Source organism: Daucus carota, chromosome 8 (assembly GCF_001625215.2).
Source record: "Daucus carota subsp. sativus chromosome 8, DH1 v3.0, whole genome shotgun sequence".
In the NCBI taxonomy this organism is placed as follows: Eukaryota; Viridiplantae; Streptophyta; class Magnoliopsida; order Apiales; family Apiaceae; genus Daucus; species Daucus carota.
In genome coordinates this window covers 13,287,968-13,310,951 of record NC_030388.2, presented here as the reverse complement: position 1 = coordinate 13,310,951, position 22,984 = coordinate 13,287,968, and the positions used below count along the sequence as shown (strand labels likewise).

Sequence of the window (22,984 nt, the reverse complement as noted above, 5' to 3'; positions counted from 1 at the left end):
TACATTTAAAAGTACTAAGACGAAAGATTTCGAACTCATACCATTATCATGGGGTCAATTCACATTATCCTTACCTTACCGAATATAAATATATATAGACACATGATACAGCTAACATTGAATCGTGGTCGCTTAACTCGTCATTAACTCATCCCAATTGATTTATCACCAGATCATAATAGATCTAAGATCTTGGAACAAGTACGATGGGCAGTATTATTGAGAGAACGAAAATAAATCAAGAGAAATTAATTGATTCAGAAGTTTTCACTGGTGAAAACCGATGAAATCTCCGACACGGGAGGTCTTAGCGTTATTGGGAAAGCAAGGATGGAGGTTTATATCACGACCCAAGACGTTGGTTAGCAGAGTGTATAAGGCTCGCTACTTCTCGAAAGTTCACTTCCTGGATGCAGAGTTGGGTAACAACTCTAGTTTTATTTGGAGAAGTGTCTGGGGGACAAAAGGGGTGGTGAGAGATGGAGTGAGGTGGAACCTGGGGTCAGGAGAAACAATTGCTATAAGAAACCAACCTTGGTTGCAGGATAAGGAGAATCCTTATATTTCGTCTGAGTTGCAGGGCATGGAGAACGCTACGGTCTCATCTTTAATGGCGGTTGGTGAACGGAGATGGGATATGGACATAGTAGCAGACTTGTTCAACCACAGAGACCAACAATGCATTCTACACACTCGTAGTGGAGATGAGGATGAGGAGGACTCGATGTACTGGTGGCATGAGAGCAGTGGGGAATATTCTGTTAGGAGTGCATATCGGTTAATTCAAGCGCAGAAAGGGCTATGATGGGTCTCGGATAACAACAGCGTTTGGAGATATATATGGAGGATAAGGGCTCCTCCAAAGGTGTTGAATTTAGTTTGGCGTGCTATCTCGAATTGTTTACCCACAAAAACTAACCTGCATGCAAAATTTGTCCCTGTTACGACTACGTGTCCTATCTGTAGCGGGGAAGAGGAAACTGTATTACATGCTCTGGTGGTATGCCCTTTCGCGAACAGCTGTTGATATAGGAGAGGTAGGACGTACCAAGGGGTGGATGCTGATAGTTTTGGTATATGGATGGGTCACTTTTCGACAATTCGAAAAAGGAAGAACACGCTGAGATTGTTTCTCTGTGCTGGGCCATATGGAATGCTAGAAACCAGTTCGTATGGGATAACAAGAAATCTTCAGTAGATAGGGTGTTGACATCAATGAGGCAGTACCTTGCAGAATACAGTAAGGCCCAGGATTTTTTTACACAGGCTCTGTATCAGTTCGTTGAACATCGAGATGGAGCTCAGGTCTGGGTTAGGCCAAAAAATAGTGCAGTCAAGATAACGGTTGATGCGACGATATTTGCTGAGAGCTCTTCTTATGATATTGGTATGCTAGCTCGGAACGACAAGAGGGAGGTGATTTGTGGTAGGTTAGAATCGTATCCAAGTAACGTTCGTGCGGATTTTGCTGAAGCTATGGCTGTGAAAGAGGCACTAAGCTGGTGTAAGCTTAACAAATGGCATGAGATAGTTCTGGAGTCAGACTGCTTATCAGTAGTGCAAGCTTTAAGATGCTCAATTGCTATGCGCTCGCCGTTTGTTATATTATTAGGGAGTGTAGAGAGATGCTCAAGGAGGTAAATATAGAAATGTTTTACATTAAACGATCAGCTAACGAGGCTGCTCATGTCTTAGCAAGAGAGTCGAGTTCTTTTCCCGGTCGAGTATTTAATGGGAGGAGTGTTCCCGTCAGCTTAGAGTCTATTTTGATGAATGATTTGTGTAATTAATAGAAATCTCATTTTCCGTTAAAAAAATAAGGCTAATAATATGAAAAACAACGATTGTTTTCGACTTTTATTTTAATAAAATAATTTACTTTTTAACGGTCGCAAGATTAACTTTTAATCTAATGGTGGATAGATTTAAGGAGCTCAACTCTATTTGTATATATAACTCTCAATTTTTTTTATATTCTCCAAGTAAGTTTTTATAATTATATTACCATAGATAGATTTAAGCATAAACAAATAAAAATTTAAGTAGAATTCAATTTAATTTTTTTAATGTTCATGATCTATGCATGAACGTTATAATAAATTTGTTTTCATTTACATAATTATAATATAATCTTATCGCTAAACTATAGTATTAGGAATTTAATATTTATGAAAAAATCCTGACAAAAAGGATATATTTGTGAATTTTTTTTTGAAATAAAATAAATCATTAAGTTATTCAAATAAAAATATTTATAATAATCAATAAGATTCAAACCCCATGATTTTTTTTATTATTTGCGAAGAACTCTGCAACTTTTTATGTTGCCTTGTTTGGAAGTTAGAGATTTGTGGTGGTTTGGAGGTTTGACAATTTCAATCCGTTAATGTTAGTGTTTGATAGTTAGCGGATTAAAATGGAGGTTTTGCTCAAAAAGCTAATTTTCTAAAAACTATTTTTGAAGTGTTTTTTATATTAGAGGTTTGGTATGTATCACAAAAAACTAATCAAACAACTATTTATCAAACAGTTTTACAATAAACGTTAATCCGATCCGCTGGTCAAAATATATACTCCAATCAGTTAGGCAGGTAATCTAATTCAACCCGGTAACAGCTAACCCGCTAATTCCGGACCTGTGTTCACGATATTACACTAATTCATGAATAAAAATATGGGGAATCAATTATTCGGAAGGAAAGGGAATATTAATCATAATAATTCAGTATATTAGTATTTATTTGTGAAGGCCCACAACTTAACTCAGTATGAGTCATTTTCTCTGTCAGTTGGGTCAATAGATCTTCATTCTCTGGGGCAAATTGTATTTTGTGCTGCAATTACAAAGCTTGAAAGTCTCAACCTAAATAAATAAATTGTTACTTTTATAAAGCGAGAGAGAGGTACAGGGAGAGAGAGAGAGAGAATCTTTGGTTCTTATTCATCAAGAAGTGCAATTGAATTCCTGTGATGCATATTGAAGTTGTGGAGAACAATGGCCAGTCTAGTCCCTGGTGTTCTATTGATGCTTCTTCAACATATGAACACAGATGTTAAAGTGGGTGGAGAGCACAGGTCTTCTCTTTTACAGGTGGTGGGGATTGTTCCTGCTTTAGCTGGTGGTGAGTTGTTTTCTAATAAAGGCTTTTACTTGAAGGTTTCTGATTCTTCTCATGCTACTTATGTATCTCTTCCTGATGAACATGTTGATCTCATTTTAAGTGATAAGATACAATTGGGTCAGTTTATACATGTAGATAGGTTGGAAGCGGCTTCTCCGGTGCCGATTCTTTATGGGGTTAGGCCGCTTCCGGGGCGTCATCCCTGCGTTGGGACCCCGGAAGATTTAGTGGCAACTCATTCTTTGGGGTTTCTTAGTAATGATGCTAATTTGTTGTCGGGTTCAAAAAATTTGGAGAAGTCTAAGCCTGAATCGAAAGTATTGGGGGGTACTAGTGGTTGTGGTAGTGTTGGGATGCGGAGGGATAAGAAGTTTGCGTCTTTGAAATTAGGTGGTGGTTTGAAGGATGATCTGGGGAATGGGGAATCCCCTTCTTTAATCAGGTCGAAATCTCAATTGTTGAAGGTGGGTGTGGGTTCGGTTGAGAAGAAGGAACCGGCGTTGAAGAAGTCTCTGAGTTCGCGGTCAATCCCTTCGTCGCCAATGAGTTGTTATTCTTTACCAAATTCTTTTGAGAAATTTTCTAATGGGATCAAGCAGCAGGGGAAAATTGGTGGGTTTGGGAAGACAACTAAACTGGCGTCGGGGGAGAAGGCAAGCTCGGTTCGTGGGACAAGTCCGGCTAAAACGAAGACAGTCGCAGGAAGCTCAGTAAGTAATTTTATTCAGGGAATTGGGTCGGGGCCAAAGGCGTTGAGAAAGAGTTGGGAAGGAAATATGGATGTGAAGGCCAGAGATAGTCCAAGATTGAGGACCACCAAAAGTAATTTGAAGCCTGAATCACCAAGTTTTTTGGTGAGTTTTAATTGGACTATCGAACTTTCATGGCTCCATTTTTGTTCTGTTACGTGTCTTCATATATATGGTCATTATGCTTGCTTGAAATGTCACAGAAATTTTTAAGTGTCTACAGAATTATTTGCTTATCTGCATTTACTTTCGTGTTCAGCTGGTTGTTGTTTGTGTTTTTTAGCCATAATGGGTAAGTAATCATTTTAAATATTTTGTATGCAAACTACCTTTAAAGCCGGCAAGGTTGGATTCATATAGATTTTATTACAGTTTTACTTGAAAACATTATTCAGCATATTACAGTTTTCTCGCTGTATATATGTTTCTAATTACTGTTTGTGATAATAACTATTTTTTGGCTGCTTCGTATAAGGTTAGACTTGATCTTCAATATATTACTTGTTTTGTTTTAGTTACTACATATTTACGCTTCTGAAAGAAGTAAACAGGAAATGGTTCCAAAACACTAATTTTGTTTTCTATTTTGTTCTTACTGAATTTAGCTGAAGAGAAGCTAAACAGTGCAACTGAAGCAAAATTCTGTGCTTATATATACTACTGAACTATAGGACAATTCAGTGTTTTTCTTTTGTGAAGTGTGAATGTTGGATACAAGAATGTTTGCATCACATTGTTCCTCCAATCCTATGATTTGTCTGTCTTCTGAATAACTAATATGGTAATTGATTGCTCATTATTGAATATGTTTTATCTACACCTAATTAACTTAGGCTGCACAGGTTCCAAGAAAATCGACAAGCGAAAGGCTGCCCCCTAAAGAAGAGACCAAGGTCAAGGTATCCTCAAAGTCTGTCAAGGAAGAAAATAAGGCCGGGCTGGCTGCAAACAGGGCTACAACAAATGGAGCATTGGTCGATCCTAATAGGTCACATAAGCAGATGCTGTCTGTTGGAAAGAAAACGCCAGGAAATGTTGCTAATCATGGCTTACCCGGAAACTTTAACAAAGTTTCTTTGAGTAAAAAAAGATTAACTGAAGGAAGTGCTTCATGGGCTTCACTCCCATCTTCCCTTGCAAAATTAGGAAAGGTGAGATCCTTTGAATTGCTTAATATTGGTACCTATGAGCGGCTCATATGTGGACTACTTCCTCATATTGAATTATCTTTTATTTGCAAGTTCAGTTTATAGCATTCAATTCATAATTGTTTAGTCAATAAACCGATAATGCCATTTGTGCAATCAAAAGCACTGAAACTTGTATGATATAGTGTTATACTCTATCTTCTCAACAAATAGAGTTCTATTTAAATCTTCCCTAGCCGATTTCTCTATCCTGTAAATTGATACAACGATGGTCAATTGCATTTTGATTAATATTTGGTTTCAGCTTTGTAAACAATTTGAAAGTACATCTTAGTAGAAATTTTGGTTTTTTAAATATTTAGGATATTTTTTAAATCCATGTATTGAATAATTTTTAATATCAGTGAGAGAGGTCGAAATGCTGCTATTTTCAGATCAAAATTATTAACCTGTTAATCCGCTGTCACACGTGTAATGGATATGTTCCCTGAAATATATGGACATTTCTGGAACAATATTTTATATTTTTTTTACCTTTTTTGTCGGCCAACCTACTAGTGCTGTCCCAGTTTCGTCATCCTCGGGTGGAGTTTAGCTAATACGTACCAAGATAGTAATAGTACTAACTGTCGTCAGCGTTTGTGTAAAGTTATATCTGTCTTTTACACCAAAAATAGAGTTTGTGTTTAATTAGATAGAATCTTGTACTTATGAAGAACAGAGGAAATGAAAGTATCTTATCTGTATGCAGGATGTCCTGAAGCACAGAGATGCAGCGCAAATGGCTGCCATAGTAGCACTGGAAGAGGCTTCAGCTGCAGAGAGTTTATTGGGTTGCTTAAGGTATATTTCACTATTTCTACAGTAACTGGTTTTGATTGTCTGTGTTATTACGTTTATGTCAAATGCATCAAGTATCCTGAAGTCTGAGCATTGATGCCAGTGCAACTACCCTCTGCTTTTAATAAGACTTTTCAAAAAAATAGGAAGTGGAATTTTTTTTTACCGTAGTTGTCTCAGCATGTTGGGAACTGGATGCATTAACTCACCAATGACCGTAACAACTTTGCTGTGTGTGGGTGTCCAGTGGGGAGGATTGATGCATCCGTGTGTGAACAGGAGTCCATTTAAATTAATTTTCAAAGGTTCATTGTGTATAACATTATACGTGCACGCACGCTCCATCTCAAATGTTGTGTTTGGTTGGGTCGAATGGAATGGATGAAATTAAGTGAAACTAATGGAGGTACAACTGTACAAGGAAAGCTTTCAAAAATGAATGAGTAATAGTTTTCTATGATGAGATATGGTAAGAAACTGGGTATGATGGAATAAAATTTTAAACATTTACCCATAATGTAGTTCAAATTTCATCGCATTCCTTTTAATTCCATTCATCCCAGCCAAACACAACATATGTGTCCATGAATTTCCCTAAAATATATTATCCCATATTATAAAATATGTGTTGCCTAATCACCATTTCAAGGTCATATAGATCATTGATGGAATTTAAGCAAGAGGTCAATTGAGTGTCTAACATGTAACAATTATCAGAGGCATAAATAAAGATATCTGCATTTCATTAAGAGTTGCAACATTATATTCATATATTTTGTTATGGGAATTCTATCTACCAATTAATCAAATCAACCTCTAGCTTAATTTGCAGTTTCACAATGTGTACTATGAAAAGGTCATCAAAATCATTATGCAAACAACAGCTACGCTGATATGTATTTTATTTTGATTTTTAAAAATTTTCTGCTGTTCTGCCCTTTTATTCTTCCTAGACTTGTGTTTTGGGTAATTTGGATTCCAAACATTGAATGGAGATTTATATGAGAGTTGGTAAAGACTTTTGGTAACCAAGTAATGTAAGCCTTAAACCTATCCGAAGAAGTCTAACCACCCACATTCTCTTCTAGTTCTGCATAATCTGCGTACTTTGGGCTTTAGAAGGTCTAAAAATTAAGAATACACGGGGTCTGCATAATCTGTGTACCTTGTTTCTTTTTATTTTTATTTCTGGTGAAATTTACCAATTCCTTCATATATAAATTTGCAGCACGTATTCTGATCTAAGTTCCTCTGCAAGAGAAGATAATCCCCAGACTGCCGTGGAACAATTTTTGACGTTTCATTCTAGTTTGAAAAGTTGTCATCAAATTGTTTCTTCCCTTTATAAAGCCACCACAACTGGTTCATCATCAGACGGGGAAAAAGTTCCTTCAGATGAAGCACTAAAAGTCACATCTGAAAGACGTAAGCAAGCAGCTTCTTGGGTTGATGCTGCTTTGATGACAAGTTTATCGTCCTTCTCATTATATACCAAACAAAGCCTATCAAGCACTGCGCCGATTTCAACCTCATCTCCAAACCAGAAAACTGTTCTGGCAAATGAACCCATATTAGTCCTTGAGAACTCTTCTAAGAGCACCTCTACTAAAACCCAAGCCAAACCCCGGCAAACAGTGAGCTCAAAAATCACTGGTCAGAAGCCTAAGGTTCCTCCTCCACTTCCGCCTCAAGTAGAATGGGTCAGAGGAGATGGTCTTTATGAGGGTGTTGATCTTGCTGAAATGTTACAAATGGAATCACAAGATTGGTTTCTTGAGTTTCTTGAGAGGTTCTTAGACGCAAAAGTGGATGTTTCAACTTTATCTGATAATGGTCAAATAGCTAACATGTTGACTCAGCTTAAAAGTGTGAATGATTGGTTAGATGGTATTGCAACAACCAAGGATGAAGAAGAGAACACTCATATATCTCCAGACACAATTGAAAGAATACGAAAGAAAATTTACGAGTATCTTCTTACGCATGTGGAATCTGCTGCTGCTGCACTTGGTAGCGGCTCTCAGTCGTCACCACCAACAGAAACTAATATCCGAAGATAACCGAAAGATACAAAAGACGAAGAGCTCAGTATTGTTATATTGTACATGCAAGTTTTACAGGAGGGTGTCCAGGAATAGAGGTAATAGTCATTATTGAATGTAAAGAAGGGATTTGATGGGAATTTACAAAGTTGCTATGTTTTTTTTTCCTTCATAAAATTTAATGTAGTTGTGTACAAAGTTGAACTGCTTGGGTCTGACAGTAAAAGGGAAGAAAGTTGAACTGCTTGGGGACTTTCTGGATTATATGAATTTGCCATTTCACATTCCATAGTATACTATGTACGGTGGGTTTTGTGGTTTCTTGATGTTGCTTTTGATGTTTACGTACACGTATTTTGAGACTTTCATAAAGGTATTTTTAATTTTTTCCTTTTTTTGTAAAAGTTTAAACTTCAAACTTTTTTTTCAAAAATATATATAATGTAATTATACTTTACATGAGCTTTAAAATGCCTGTCAAAAAGTAACGTAAAGAATCTGTAAAAAGGAGGGAGTATGCTTTATCTGTTTCAGGTTCGGATAATAATGTTGAACCGGATCACATGTCTTAAAACAATTCACATACAATCCACATGCTTAAAATAATTCACACGTTGTCATCAGTTTTTCAAAAAAAACGGATTCGTTCTATACACAAATCGTTCTGTTAAAACCAGCCAATATGTTACAATAATTTTGAGAATTTGTTGGGATCCTGTATCATTATTATTAAGACAGACATTGTTGGGATCCTGTTTCGTTATTCTTAAGACATTAGTCTGATCTCTGGTCACAGAACGCAAATGTTCCGGGGATTGTTAAGACTTAAGTCTCTGATATGAAAGTTGGCTAAATTGAATGCGTAAAATATTATATAAAATTTGAGGAATTCGTAATATTTTATTTTGATAATACTGACTATATTGATTTGTTTTATTTTAAATATTTATATCAAGTTGTTATAAATAGAATGTATCATTTTAATATGATAATTAAAGATGTGACATTTGTTTCATATCTGTATCGATTGACAATATAATCAGGAGTTTGGATAAAATTATAAACAAATGAGGAGTAGGGTCATGTTCCAGAGAGAACCATTAGAGAGAAACATAGAACCCTTACCTTATTAAGAAGGGTTCTGCAGCAGAACTTAAGTATTAGTTAGGGTTCTGCAGCAGAACTTCACATGCAAAAAAAATGTGAAAATCTATGTATTAATTTTAAAATTATTTTTGAACACACACAATGATGAAAAAACATGAAAAAACATGTATTTAGATTTAGATCCTAAAAATCTATTTAAAATTTAGGGTTCTGCAGCAGAACCTTAGTGGTTCTATGGTTCTATTTTAAGGACTGGTTCTCTCTTGAGCGCGACCCATGAGGAGTATGGTTGGAATGTGATAATTTACTGAAATTATTTATATTTTTTATTTTTAGTATATGCTAACTCATTTTTTAGCTAAGATTTTTCATGGTTAGAATTGCTCTTAATCTTTTGTCTTTGTCTAACAACTTTTAATAAATTATTATTATTACCATATTTAAGTTTATAACTGTGTTAAAATTTGGAAAACAAGTCAACATCTCACCAATTTTTTTTGATTAATCTTGTATAAAGGATTTAAAGAATACTCCTATGAAATAGTGGACGAACATGGGACATGTGTAGAATGTGCCGGCAGATGAAAGCTGTTATGTTCTAGAAACAGAAAAAAAAAAGCTACAATATCCAAATTTAGGGGTCTCAGATCACCAAAGTCAAAAAATTGTTGTACCGTTTACACATATGAACACTAATTCTAATCTTTTGCTGACCAGACACACACGAAGATTTACATATATGGTTCACTACCGCAGTTAGTAGTACTAAGCAGTGCTCGTACAATCAGGAGTGCCGTGAAGAAGATGAAAACACGAGTATATTGACCATGTATGGAAGTCATAGATTTGAGATAAAATTAGAGGTTTGATATAGTTTAGAGATTTGACTATTTCAATCCACTCAGTGTTTGATAGTTAGCGGATTGAAATAGAAGTTTGGCTCAAAAAGCTAATTTTCAAAAATTTATTTTGAGTAGTTTTTGGGTTAAAAGTTTTGATATGTGCCACAAAAAGCTAATCAATCACTTATTTCTCGAACAATTTACAACAAACTGGTAATCCAATGTACTAGTCAAAACATCTATTTCAGTCAGTTAGTCAAAACATCTAATTCAATTTAATGACAGCTAACCGCTAATTCTCAAATTGGGCCATTACTTATCAGGTTAATAGGTAAAAAAAAAGCATTGAATTTATGATCAACTTATAGTTACTGAATTTAGAAAGCTCGTGAACGGACTACATAACTATATTTAACTTGCAGTTAACTACTGGACTGATGAAAATTTGCATTTAGGCAACTGCCGTTAGCACAACCGTTAAGTATCGGTTGGCTTTAACCGAAGCCGTTAAAAAAAAATTAAAAATGTCTGATAAAAATCCGTGACCCTTTGGATCAATACAAGACCCCGTTTTAACTGGGACAATTCTCACACAGAAATTGTTACATTTTAAAATTGACTAAATATGATTTTTAATGATATAATTTTTATTTTTTTAATTATATAATATATATAAACAATAGTCAATTTTTTTTTTATCAATTTAGTTAATGGTCCTGTTTAGGAATTAGCAGTTAGCGGATTGAATTAGATATTTTGACTTGATGATTGAATTAGATGTTTTGACTGTCGGATTGGATTAGCGGTTTATTGTAAAACTGTTTCGTAAATAACTGTTCTATTAGTTTTTTGTGACACAGGCCAAAACATCTAATCCAAAAATCTCCCCAAACTAGTTTTTTGAGCCAAAATATCTATTCTAATCCACTAATTATTAAACACTAGTATTAGCGGATTAAAATGGTTAAACATCTAAATCTATCATAAAGGAGTCTTGTATTGGTATTGAAAGTTGAAAGCATAGTTGAGTTACATGAGGCATATGCTTTTATTTTCAGTTGAATAATAGGGTGGCTGCTAAAAGTAAGTTGAAAAGAAGTTGAAAATTAGTACTCCTAAGAAAGAACAGGTAATAAAAAAACTTATATAGAAGTATCCATTGCTGAGAACATGTAAGGAAAAAAGAAAAAAGAAAAAAAGAAAAAAGGAAATGAAAGACAAAGGAAGGAATGAAAAGTGGTAGTGTGGCAACTTTGACCTTAAACTCACGTTTGACCACTCCATAGTCTTCCTTGTTGCGCCATAGTCCCTATTCCTCTGTCCGTGTCTCTCTCTTTACATATAAAATACAGCCGGTTGCTTTCACACTCATTCCCCCGCTCTCTCCCTCGCCAGTAACAGGCACAATCTCTCTCTCTCTCTCTCTCCCTGTGTATAACCTGCAGTCTCTCTCTCTCTCTCCCTGTGTATAACCTGCAGTCTCTCTCTCTCTCTCCCTCTTTATAACCTGCAGTCTCTCTCTCTCTCTCTCTCTCTCTCTCTCTCTCTCAGTATAGTTGTTTGTATGTCGTATATATACGAGTGCCTAAGTATGAAATATTGATTGCAATACAGTCACTTACTGCACAAGTCATGGTTTCAAATTAGTAATCATACACTAAATTGCATTTTTTAATAATTGTTCTGTTAAATTTGACTTTATATGGACTCGAAACTGCTTCTTGTATCCACAATTTTCGGATGATAATAAAGTTGTTAGCTTGTTATTTTAATCTTTGGTCTTTGTATTCACTCAGAATTGTTTTCTACATAGAGGTTAAATACATGCATATACAAAGGTGTTTTGTTTTTAAATGTGAATTGGATTGTGTCGATTTGCTTTCGGTTTTTCGTCAATGTCTGGATAGCTTCTTGTCTAGCTTTCACAAGTATTACTCTTCTTTTGTTGTATGGTTAAGTATCATTATGGCTGTATTTAGACGAATCGATTGTATATAAGTATAGTTTAATGATTGAGCACATAATTTTCTAGTTAAAAGCTTATACTGTATGCTATATTTATGCAGATTGAACATAGTAAGCCCTTATACCTGTTCGTGAATAATGGGAGGGCTTTGTTCCAAGACTTCAGATTCCCATAAAAAAAGGTCATCAAGTGCTCGTAATACCAAACATGGTTCTGGTAGATCAATGAATCACCCAACTAAGTCGGTAGAGTCAATGAAGAATCAGACTGAGTTGCTTCCCTCACAAGTGCAGGAAAGTACTAATGGGATATTACATGGACCTACAAAAATAAAAAGTTCATCTGTCAAAGATGAGTTAAGCGTGACGAAGATTGGAAGTGATAGTGATGAGATATATGATGGAATACCTAGATATCCAAGGGCACATTCCCAAAAAAGTAGATCAACAAGGACCAAGGAGGTACGTGTTACAAAGAGAGACACCTTAACTTGTTAATTTTGTGTTTTGTTGGACTGTTGCACTTTTCCTTTAATTCATTCAATGCAGGAGCTGAATTTGAGTTTCCTATTCTGAAGCTTCAGTCAGTTTTCATTGAATTAGGCTTAACTAGGTTCATAGTTACACCTAGAAACACCAGTATCCAGATTCTGTTATTATGTTATCTCCATGTGTGGTTGGTTCTTTTTTCAATGATAGTTAAGAAAAACACACATGCCTTTACCTCCACTTTAAGGCCACTCAGCCACCTGCAGTTGTTTTTACCAAAGTTAAAGGCTCTCGATAGTGGCAGGATTGTAATGAAGATTTGCAAGTAATCATGACACTGTGGAATATCTGATGATAGAACTGTTTATCTATCTTGTAATGTTAAGAAGGTAGTAGGGCTTTCATTGGTGCTGTACTCCCTCCCTTCCCTCCTTTCAGAGATGAATTTATAATAGACAATAAGTAAAAGCCAATTTACAGCACACTTTCACCTCAACCGAAATCGAACGAGGGTTATTAAGCTTAAGTAACAATATAATAGTAACTAATGCAAAATTGCTGCAACATTTCAGGGTCTAGGCCGAGCTGGTACTCTTGGACTTGAAAAGGCTGTAAAAGTCTTGGACACCCTAGGCAGTAGCATGACCAATTTGAATCGACACGGTGGTTTCGCAGCTGGGGTGACAGTCAAAGGCAATGAAGTCTCAATTTTAGCATTCGAAGTTGCAAATACAATTGTCAAGGGCTACAGTCTTATGGAATCTGTTTCAGATAGTAAAGTACAGCAATTGAAAGACATTGTCCTTTCATCAGAAGGTGTGCAATATTTAGTGTCAAAAGATATGGATGAACTCCTAAAAATGGTCACAGCAGACAAGAGGTTGGTGCTAGAGAATTGTATAAATATTTATTGTTGTATATGCCATTACATGTCTGCTGTATATAGTTAGTTATTTTCTGTTAGTGTTCTATAGCTCAATGCCTTGCTATGAAATGTCTGTAGCTCTGTTACTTGTTAGTTTCAGTTCACATTTCTAATCTGATTATTGTTATATTCTCCATCTTTTCCGCAAACCAGTAGACTTTGTTTATTGATTTTTTTGGTTCATTTCACAGGGAAGAGCTTAAAATTTTTGCAGGAGAAGTTATTCGTTTCGGAAATCGTTGTAAAGATCCTCAATGGCATAATTTGGATCGTTATTTTGAGAAGTAACTAAAGGACTTGATTCTTTCAACAACTAGACGATATTTTTATGATTTTTTTTTAAAGATTCTGTGGATTTTTGTTTATTTTCAGGCACAACAGAGAACCTCCTAGACAGTTGAGGGAAGAAACAGACTCTGCAATGCAGCATTTTATGACCTTAGTTCATCATACTGCTGTTAGTATCCTCGATCTTTACATATGATGTACTAAAAGTCAGTTCTGTTAATTATTACGCTTATCATGCACACACTCATGTTCTAGTCATTAAAACTTGATAGTGTTTGTCTATTGTAGTGAAAATCGAGTGACAATAAGTTGCTGATAAAGGTATAATATGATTAGAAGTAACAAACCTCAAATTACATTCGTATTCCATTTGTATATGGATATAAAATAGAGAAGATGAAAAGACCACCACCTACAAATGTGTATACCAGGAAAAGCCAAAGAAGACAGAAGAAATGATAACAACTATTCTGATATGTAAAATATGATTAAAGTAAGGAATATAAATCATAGTTTTGAGTGTTATATATAGTTTATGAGAGCTTTGTAATTAAAAATGGCAAGATTTATTACGATAGAAAAAGTGAAGAAGGGATTGAGATGATGATAATATCGAGACATGCAACCTCAAAGAGTGATTTTATGCTTGAAGTCTGCAACTGCTATGCGAGGTGGCAGTTATGGAAAACATACGTTGAGGCTAGCAGACAGTTCAATGCTTGATCTTTGTTGATTCTTAATAAACTATACTGTATCTTAAAGTGCTAACAGTAAAAAGAGTTAAAATAAATAACTATATTTATGATTTTCTTAAACCGCCTATTGCCGAAATAAGATGAAATATTCTTGTTTCCTTTGTTCTGAGTAGAGTTACAAGGTCTCATATTTAACGAGGAAGTGTCTATTCTAGCTTATCTAATCACATCCCACAATCGCAGGGATCACTATCACTAAATAATATCTACAGCTATTATACAATGCAGACTATTATTGACTACTATACAGTGTCTTGCGCACCTAATTCCCATCAATTTCTTCAATACTCTCTCCAATACTGACAATTATTATTTTTTTAAAATATTGATGCATGGCCGACATTTAAAAGTTCACTCTGATTTTTGTAATAGCTTATGTGTGAGTGTTTATTGTTAACAAAACGTAAGGCACTTCTCGGGTAGTAGTTTCAATCCAGTATTCTAAATTGTACTTGTAGATCTGAAAATAGTTTTAATAGTAGTTTATATGCAAAACATTGTTGGGCACCAGTTTGAACCGATAATATCCTAATATATTCTTGTAGATCTTAATACTGTTTTAAATGAGATATTATTGTATGTGTAATTAGTATAAGTATGTGTAATTGTAAAGTCAAGTACTGCATTGCGGGCTCCTTGTTTACTTTTATGTGTTGCTTGTCTCTTCCTTTTTGATGTGTGCACTTGTTTACGATATCTGTATAGAACTATTATCAAATGTTGTTGCACTTGTGTAAATATGCTGTTGAGGGGTATTATTAAGCGCAGTCTTCATCCTAACTAGCGATAATAGTACTCCTCAACAATGAAATAGCATGAGGGGCCATTTGACTTCGCTTGAAAGAAGTACTTATTGCTTACAAGTGAGAAGTTACTTATAAGTAAAAAGTAATTTTTTGTTTCAAAAAAAGAAGAAGTAAAAAGTAAATTTTAATTTATGTGTTTGGATAATTTTTCTGATATTATAACTTATTAGGTATAAACTCTATTAATATAAAAAAAACTATAAATGATCTTTGACAGTGATCATATACATTTTTGCAAAGTCAATTTTTTTTTTAAAAAAAAAAGTCAGAATAGAAGTTAGGATTTTCAACTTCCCAGATTATGACTTATAAGTCAGAAGTTGGCTTATAACTTCTTTACAAACAATAAGAATAAGTTGATTCTGACTTTTAAGCAAAAAGCTCGCAGAATAAGTAGTACCCAACCAGGCACTATATCTTGCCGAATAAGTAGTACCCAAACAGGCACTATATCTACAAAAGTGCAACAACAAATTGATAACAATAATATACAAATATCAGTAAACGAGTGCACACATCAGACAGGAAGGGACAAGCAACAGAGATAAGTGGACAAGGAGCCCGCATTGCAGTACTTGACTTTACAATTAAAAATACTAATTAGCAAGAATTGTTCGACCTTTATCAACTTTTTAAAGTCTATACACCAGCATGTGTAAGACTATTATTTTATTTATCTGGGCATACAAATTACTAAATTGAAAGAAATTTGAAGTTTCCAGATACAGTATGTCCGTGACTGGAAAGAGGCCTTAAAATAGGAGTTATGCAAACATGTCTAGGATGAGTGGAGGAGAAGTAGTCACCTAACAAATCAGTGGAATAAAAAACTTCCTCTATGTATTTACCCATGTCTAAACCTTTAAATAAGCTAATATTTTTATTAGTTTCACATTGTTTTAAGTTTTGATAATTAGGCGAGTAAATATGTCATGTGTTAGTTTATGTAGGAAGTAGTGCCCGACTCTTGAACGTGCTTTAGTAGGTTATCTGTATTGATGGTCATTAGTCTATAAAGGAGACCTCAGGAATTTCTTTCATCATCTTATCAAAAAAGGAAAGGTCCTTCTGGGAATATTGGAGTTTACCTATACTCGAAACAGGCATTTTGTTTTTTTATCTCCTTCCCAGCTATACAAGACGTGAATACTAATGTCTAGTAAACTTGAAGGATTTACCCAACAAGCAAATTTCCATATTGCCTATATATAAAAGATGTTATTTTTCTTTGGGCATCAAAAGAGTACCTCTGTTGAGATTCTCAATGCACCCCAAGTGCTATAGTGTCCACTATTGTGCATACAAGTTTCTGTTATTTTGTATTTTTTCTACTCTCTCTCCAATTTTAATTTGCCAGTGATCACGATCTAATATACAATGTCTTAAAAGTTTATCATTGCCCAGCAGGAAGGTACCATCACAATTATTCTTTATATACTGTATATGTTTTCTCCACAGGAATTATACCAGGAGTTAAATGCATTAGACAAAATGGAGCAAGATCATCAACACAAACATCAGAATGAGAATAATTCAAACGCGACTCAAAAAGGTAGCTACACTTTTCGTATTTGAGATTCCCAAGCGAGTATATAAATCCCAGTCCTAGAGATCTCTTTTTTTTTTACTGGAGTTCATTTTTGTAGTTAGCTAGTAGAAAATGTTTACTTTTGGGTATTCTTTAATTTATTCTGTGTGCATATATATATATACAAAGTTCTAGAATCATGTGATGCAGAGTGCAGAGCATAAAATAATTAAATCAGATGTTCATCATCTTATGTTACTATTTTTAGTGTATTTGTACTATCTATTAGGAATATTGTAGAATTCAGATTCAAATATACAGCAAATTAAATAGATGGTAATAATATTTCTAAAGGGATCTACCTAATTATTATCATCCATGTTAGGATATATGTGCAGAAATCTTTTCTTTGGTTCCATTTGGTTCTTGCATGGTTTTTCCATTTACATAACTTGAGGTCAAGTTTCTTAAACAAAGTGAAAATGAAGGTGAATACGAAAAGAAATCAAAATATAGATAAATCCATGAACAAGGAAATATTTTCTTTTAAAAACTGTAAGGGACTTTGGAAATACTAAGGATTTGGGCCACAAGTTACTATATAGCAACATAGTGTCTTACTTTCCAAGACTAGTCAGAGATTGTATTCTTTATAATCATTGTAATCCCTCACATTTCGATAGAGATTGTTGAATTAAAATTTTGAGTTAAAATAATTCTTTCTCTTTATGGGTTGCATGCAATTGTATATTCTCCTTTCCGCGGTTGGAAAATTATACAGGTAGTGACTTTTCTGCAGTAATCCTCCCGAGTTCTATTTTTGTATTGTTTTGTTCCATACTTCCGTATATCTTTGTTTGTATTTACAATGGACACAATTGAATACTAAAAACTAGCTTAAAGGAGCTTATTAAGGGAAGTTTAAATATTGGTGTAGCTGTTTTTATGAGTACAAGAAAAGGATCTAGTCACAGGTCTCTGAGCATGAAAATCTTCTTGATTTTCTTCATCTTTCGTGTTCTTCGAGGAACCTATACTTGAACCTGCAATGATGATCTCTTAACTCTCCTCTGACATGTAATATCTTCCTACAATTTCTTCCTTAAATAGGATTGCGAATGATAAACTAACTTACTCCTCAAGACATAAATAAATATATTAATTCCTGAACAGTAGGAATTCAAGATATTACTTCCTAAAGTTTAGCCAAGAGATCTGGTGTTTATCTTTTTTCCTAAATTTGTTGCAATAAAAGTATCCACAACATCTGTATTGGGGATTGGGTACTTTTCAGTGTATAGATCTTGAAGATATTGCCTTTAACCGTGTACTTCTTGACTTTCGTCGCACTTGTGTTGAAATATTACACTCATAAACTTAGTGCTGTTGAAGTAACTTAATTGGCTCTGTCCAAGTACTCGAGGACAGCATTTTGTTTAATATGTGTATAATTATCTTCTCTGACTTGCAGGTGAGGCCCTTGCAACTGTAAGGGTAGAATTGAAAGACCAAAAGAAGAAAGTAAAAGCTCTAAAGAAAAAATCACTGTGGTCCAAGAGTATGGAAGAGGTAGCTACTGATATTTCTTTGTAGTTTACAGAAGTCAGAGGTTTTTTTATTCATGTGATTTTTTTTTTCTCTTAAGGTTGTTAGATTATGTTTATTCACTCTTGTTGACAATATTTTATAGTAGTAAATATAGGATTTGTAAACCTCCTATACTGTCATATTCAGTATATTTAGATTATTTCTGTTCATGTTTTTACTGTGCTGTCATGTACTACACTTTACTGAACCTATTTATGTAGAGCTTATACAAAATAATAATAACAATAATTACGAGCCAGCATCAGTTTTCGCTTTTTTTAAAGGTGTGAGCGTAGTTTTTCTTTTCGTAGCTGGTTCATTCTATAACCACTTATCAGGAAACTTTACAGAGCACTTCTGTAATCTGTGAACTACAGGTGATGGAGAAGCTTGTTGATATTGTCCTCTTTCTGAATCGAGAAATAAATAATGCATTTGGTGGTACAAGTACGTAAATTCTCCATCTTTGCAAGTTTCCCTTTGATGTTACTTTTCTTAAACTTTTTCAAGGTTTACGCTAGCTCCTCTACATTATACATATAAATTGCGTAAGTATGTAAACAGGATCAACACGAGTGTACATGAGCAACTATTGGAGTCAAAAGAAATGAGTTTTAGTAGCCACTTTAGAACTTTATCTCTCTTTTCTCCCATTTATCACTACATCTGTACCTGAGCTACAAGTAGATACTTATGTACAAGTTATTCATGGTGACTTGGCATTTCTGCTTGATACCATTCTTTTAATCTTTTGTGGTATCACTTCATCTAGCCATACCAAAAGTTTTTGGAAAAACAAGAAACACTGTGCCATTCGTTCTTTAATAATGTTTTAGGGTAGGGGCATATTTCAGTGTTCGATGTCATTGTTTGCTTTCTATTATATCCTTCCTATTATTATAAGCGTAAGATGGATCTTATTGGAAGTACTAACAAAAGTCAAAAGTTCATTTCTTGACAACTACCAAAACACATTAAGATTGTGTCTGGGAACATGTATTTCATTTCAAATTTTAGATTTCAAATGACATGATTTGAGTTGTCATTTCGAATTCTCAGTTTTATACTAGTAGTTGAATATCCTAAATTTCAAATGAATTTTAAATACAACTTTTTTTGTGTATCCAAACATGTCATTTGATCAAATCCAAGATTTCAAGTAAAATCCAAGTTTCCAAACAGGGCATAATGTTTAACTATGCAAATTACTACCAATAATCAGCGTTGTTTTGGCAACAACAAAAAATAACATAATATATTTTTTGTTAATCCAAATCACTACTAAAGTTTAAACAAGGTATACCGTATATCTATATATTTGGTTGTCATTATGTAGTATTAATATATCTATATATTAGATTTACAATTTTAATTTCGGCAGCTACTTATAATTAATAATATTAATTGTTGGGATGAACTGTAAGAGAGAAATAATTTTGAACAACATAATGAAACATATTTACTTAACATTACTAAACAATATTTCAAGAAATACAATATTAATACAAATATATCTTATACAGTATATGTCAAATAAATTATGATTTCCTTGCACCTCACATGTATAAGCAAGTAAACATTAAAATACCTCTAAGGCTCAAATGCATATCTATGTTGTAACACCATTATTGTTGAATGTGAGGCTCATTATGGAATGAGAGTTTTGTTTGCTGTTGTATGAGATTATTGAGCACGACAACCCTGAACAATGTCATCACGACTAGACCATTAGCCCGTGATGCTTATATACCGGAAAGACGTATGGTTGGACTTCCCTTAGTATAGCTTTTAACCAAGCATTCGATTATGTGCAACACATGTCTCTGAAAGAGGTGATTGTTGCATCACGTCTTGTGCTGATGTTTTGATTTGAGAGATTCAAGCATATGAATATATGCATTAGTAAGTTGCGACATTAGAGATGCCTATTCGCATCTAGACATTTCTTTAACAATTAGTTTATAATGTGTGGGCATGTCTGTATATTTAATTTTTTGGCAACACAAGTGGTTACTTTTTTCAAGAATCAAGTCTAAAATTATAATTCATTGTTCCTCTATTTTGTTCAAGCTGTAGATGTTTCTGTTAAATAATCTCTACAACTTGTTTCACAAACTATATATATCTTTTCAATTTTACGAAGGCTATCCATTGTTGTAAATTTGTAATGCAGCTGCTAATACAGAATCAAACGGACCTATGAGCATCCAAAGAAGACTGGGACCTTCTGGTCTGTCTTTGCATTATGCTAACATTATCCAGCAAATTGACTCGATAGTAAGTGTATTATCTTTTTTCTACTTGGTACATATATCCAAAGTTTTGGTACCTGTAGTTCCGCTTTTGAACATAGGCGTATTTCTTAATTTCTATCACTAGTTATTAACTTAAATGTTTTATTGAATCTGACAAGAAGGATGAATTACTACTAAACTTGCATAAATTTATTTTGCAAGTAATTTAGCATTGGCTGAATTAGGTTAAAAGTTAATTGTGAATGATTATTTAAATGATCTATCCTCTAAACTTTGAAACTGGACATATAATAACTATGATGTATGGTGGTATACTGCAACTGTTCGAATTCTGATTGTATTTGATTTGAAATTGTTGATTTATTCATTGTTTTCATATGGATACTCGATGCGACTGTGAAGCAATCAGGAAAGTGTGTAATTATATTGATGTAGTGTTTTTACTTTATGGGAGCACTTGAGCTCAGATCAACCTATGGTTCTATTGTGATCCAAGCGCAAAAAGTACCTTGCAAAAATTCTATATCCAAGTAACTGCTTGTCACTGCATTTCCCCCAGTATTTTTCCTTCCTTGTGCATTGTTGAAGTCATTCTCTGCTTCTATTCCCTGAATATATTTCAAATTCAACTGCTGGTGTTTTTTACTTATTAGTATACTATGTGTAGTAAGGGTCACAAATGCAATATAAGCATGAGATTTATTATATTTATGCAAAAAGACTCATTCGTAGATGTTAAGCAAGGCTCCTTAGACGGGGAGTTCACTGCAAATAATTCATTCTCAGAGTGTTTTTATAAAATTATCAGGTTGCCCGCTCCACCCCAGTGCCTTCTAGTACAAGGGAGTTCCTATACCAAAACTTGCCTCCTTGTATCAAATCATCTCTGCGTTCGAAACTACAAACCTTTCATGTCAAAGAAGAGGTACTCTTTAATTTACTATCGCATCTTCTCTTATACCTTCTCTTTTGTCTGTTATCCCGAAGAAGCATGAAACTTGTCTGACAATATACTATCAATTTTAAATGAAGAAATTTTATTTTGCTATTCCTGATACTCTAATGATAGTTTTTTTTTCGTTTTTCCTTTGGATCCCTTATATTAGTCGTAACTTCTTACAGCTCACAGTTCCAGAGATTAAAACAGAGATGGAGAAAACTTTGCGTTGGCTTGCTCCTATTGCCACAAACACATCAAAGTAAGATGCCTAACAATTTTGCATTATCATTATTTTTCTTATATATTCTCATGCTTTGTTTCTTGAAACTTTGTAATGTAGGGCTCATCACGGATTTGGTTGGGTTGGAGAGTGGGCAAGCATGCGGTTAGTGAGTTTTCAGTTTCTACACGTTATCTTTTTCTTTTTATTTTTTTAGATATGTTAATACAGAAATGAGGGGTAAAGGAAAGGGTAAGGATTGGATAAAAAACTGATTTTGATTTTTACAGGACTGAAGTAAATCAAAAACAAAATGGCCCAATAGAAATTACTCGGATAGAAACACTTCATTATGCAGACAAGAAAAAGACAGATGATTGTATTATACAACTTCTGTTGTGGCTCAATTATATGACGAAGCAACTTAAGGTTTCACCCATGATTTCCCCAAAGCAAGTGAAGCCACAAGAGAAGGCACAGCAGTCAACGACCACACCTACTGATCAGCCATCACCTAATACTGATCGTCCATCACCTAAAGAAGTCATCGAAGACAGAGACATGCTTCGAGATATTAGCAACAGAACAAAGACTCTAGGGTTGAGCAAGAGTCAAAACTACGAGTGTACACAGTTCAGGTTAAGAAAGAATGACAGACTAACTAGAAGTATCAGTCAATGGCCGGCAAGCAAGCACGACAGTTTCCTTCCTTTAAAGACACTTTGTTCTAGCCTGCCAGTGACTGATTTGAAGTTAGAAAAAGAGAGATCCATGGATGCTATCGATGGGATACACACAACTGTTCCCTGCAATTAATTATTTTCAGGAGGATGCAAAGCTGCAGTATATATAAGCACATGGCATCATGTTATGGAGTACCATCCTAGTATATTTTTGATAAAGGATCTGTATTGACCACTTTATTATCCTATTTACAGATTATTTTTCATTGTATAAACCAGTACAAAGAGTGGATGTGTTAAATTGTATATATGATCATGATTTATCCTTAATCTAACGGGATTTTTTTTTGCCGGAAAAGTTAAACTTGCATTCAAACTTTCAAATCGTTCAAGAGTACATGGATAAATTCAGAAGGGACATTTTCCCCATTCCAAATACGATCAGCTATTGAACTACTATGTATCGCTATGAAGTGAGCCACGTTGTTTGCGGATCGTTTAACGAATTTTAGAATCATCTTACGGTTATCTAATTCAGAGAGAAGATGCTTGCACTCGTCTATCACTCTTCCAAGGTATGAAAGATTAACTGAAGAGCAGCGAATTGCCTGAGTTGCAGTCAGACAATCAGTTTCCAGAGTAACGTTTATCCAAGCTTTGTCTTTAATCCAACTAAGAGCTTCCCTTATCCCG

The 22,984-nt window shown here is 34.4% G+C and overlaps 3 protein-coding genes across 5 annotated transcripts; all 3 read left to right on the top strand.

Annotated features, from left to right (window-relative positions):
* Positions 1-1,077: 1,077 nt before the first annotated feature.
* Positions 1,078-1,641, top strand: LOC135148476 (uncharacterized). Its single transcript, XM_064083713.1, has one exon. The coding sequence runs from the start codon at positions 1,078-1,080 to the stop codon at positions 1,639-1,641; it is 564 nt and encodes a 187-aa protein (XP_063939783.1).
* A 1,119-nt stretch (positions 1,642-2,760) lies between these two features.
* Positions 2,761-8,195, top strand: LOC108199879 (uncharacterized). Of its 2 annotated transcripts, none has more exons than XM_017367887.2 (4): positions 2,761-3,976; positions 4,714-5,022; positions 5,771-5,862; positions 7,088-8,195. In XM_017367887.2, the coding sequence occupies exons 1-4, from the start codon at positions 2,996-2,998 to the stop codon at positions 7,917-7,919; spliced, it is 2,214 nt and encodes a 737-aa protein (XP_017223376.1). In that variant the 5' UTR covers positions 2,761-2,995; the 3' UTR covers positions 7,920-8,195. The 2 variants fall into 2 exon arrangements, with proteins under 2 accessions (XP_017223376.1, XP_017223375.1); XM_017367886.2 differs by having other exon boundaries at positions 2,816-3,976; positions 4,705-5,022.
* Positions 8,196-11,110: 2,915 nt separating this feature from the next.
* LOC108199634 (protein PSK SIMULATOR 1) lies at positions 11,111-22,621 on the top strand. 2 transcript variants are annotated; one of them, XM_017367547.2, is made up of 13 exons: positions 11,111-11,251; positions 11,917-12,277; positions 12,877-13,184; positions 13,421-13,513; positions 13,602-13,686; positions 16,537-16,630; positions 18,078-18,175; positions 18,571-18,640; positions 20,367-20,470; positions 21,257-21,373; positions 21,571-21,647; positions 21,729-21,773; positions 21,899-22,621. In XM_017367547.2, the coding sequence occupies exons 2-13, from the start codon at positions 11,954-11,956 to the stop codon at positions 22,422-22,424; spliced, it is 1,941 nt and encodes a 646-aa protein (XP_017223036.1). In that variant the 5' UTR covers positions 11,111-11,251; positions 11,917-11,953; the 3' UTR covers positions 22,425-22,621. The 2 variants fall into 2 exon arrangements, with proteins under 2 accessions (XP_017223036.1, XP_063938586.1); XM_064082516.1 differs by having other exon boundaries at positions 11,251-11,316.
* Positions 22,622-22,984: the final 363 nt, after the last annotated feature.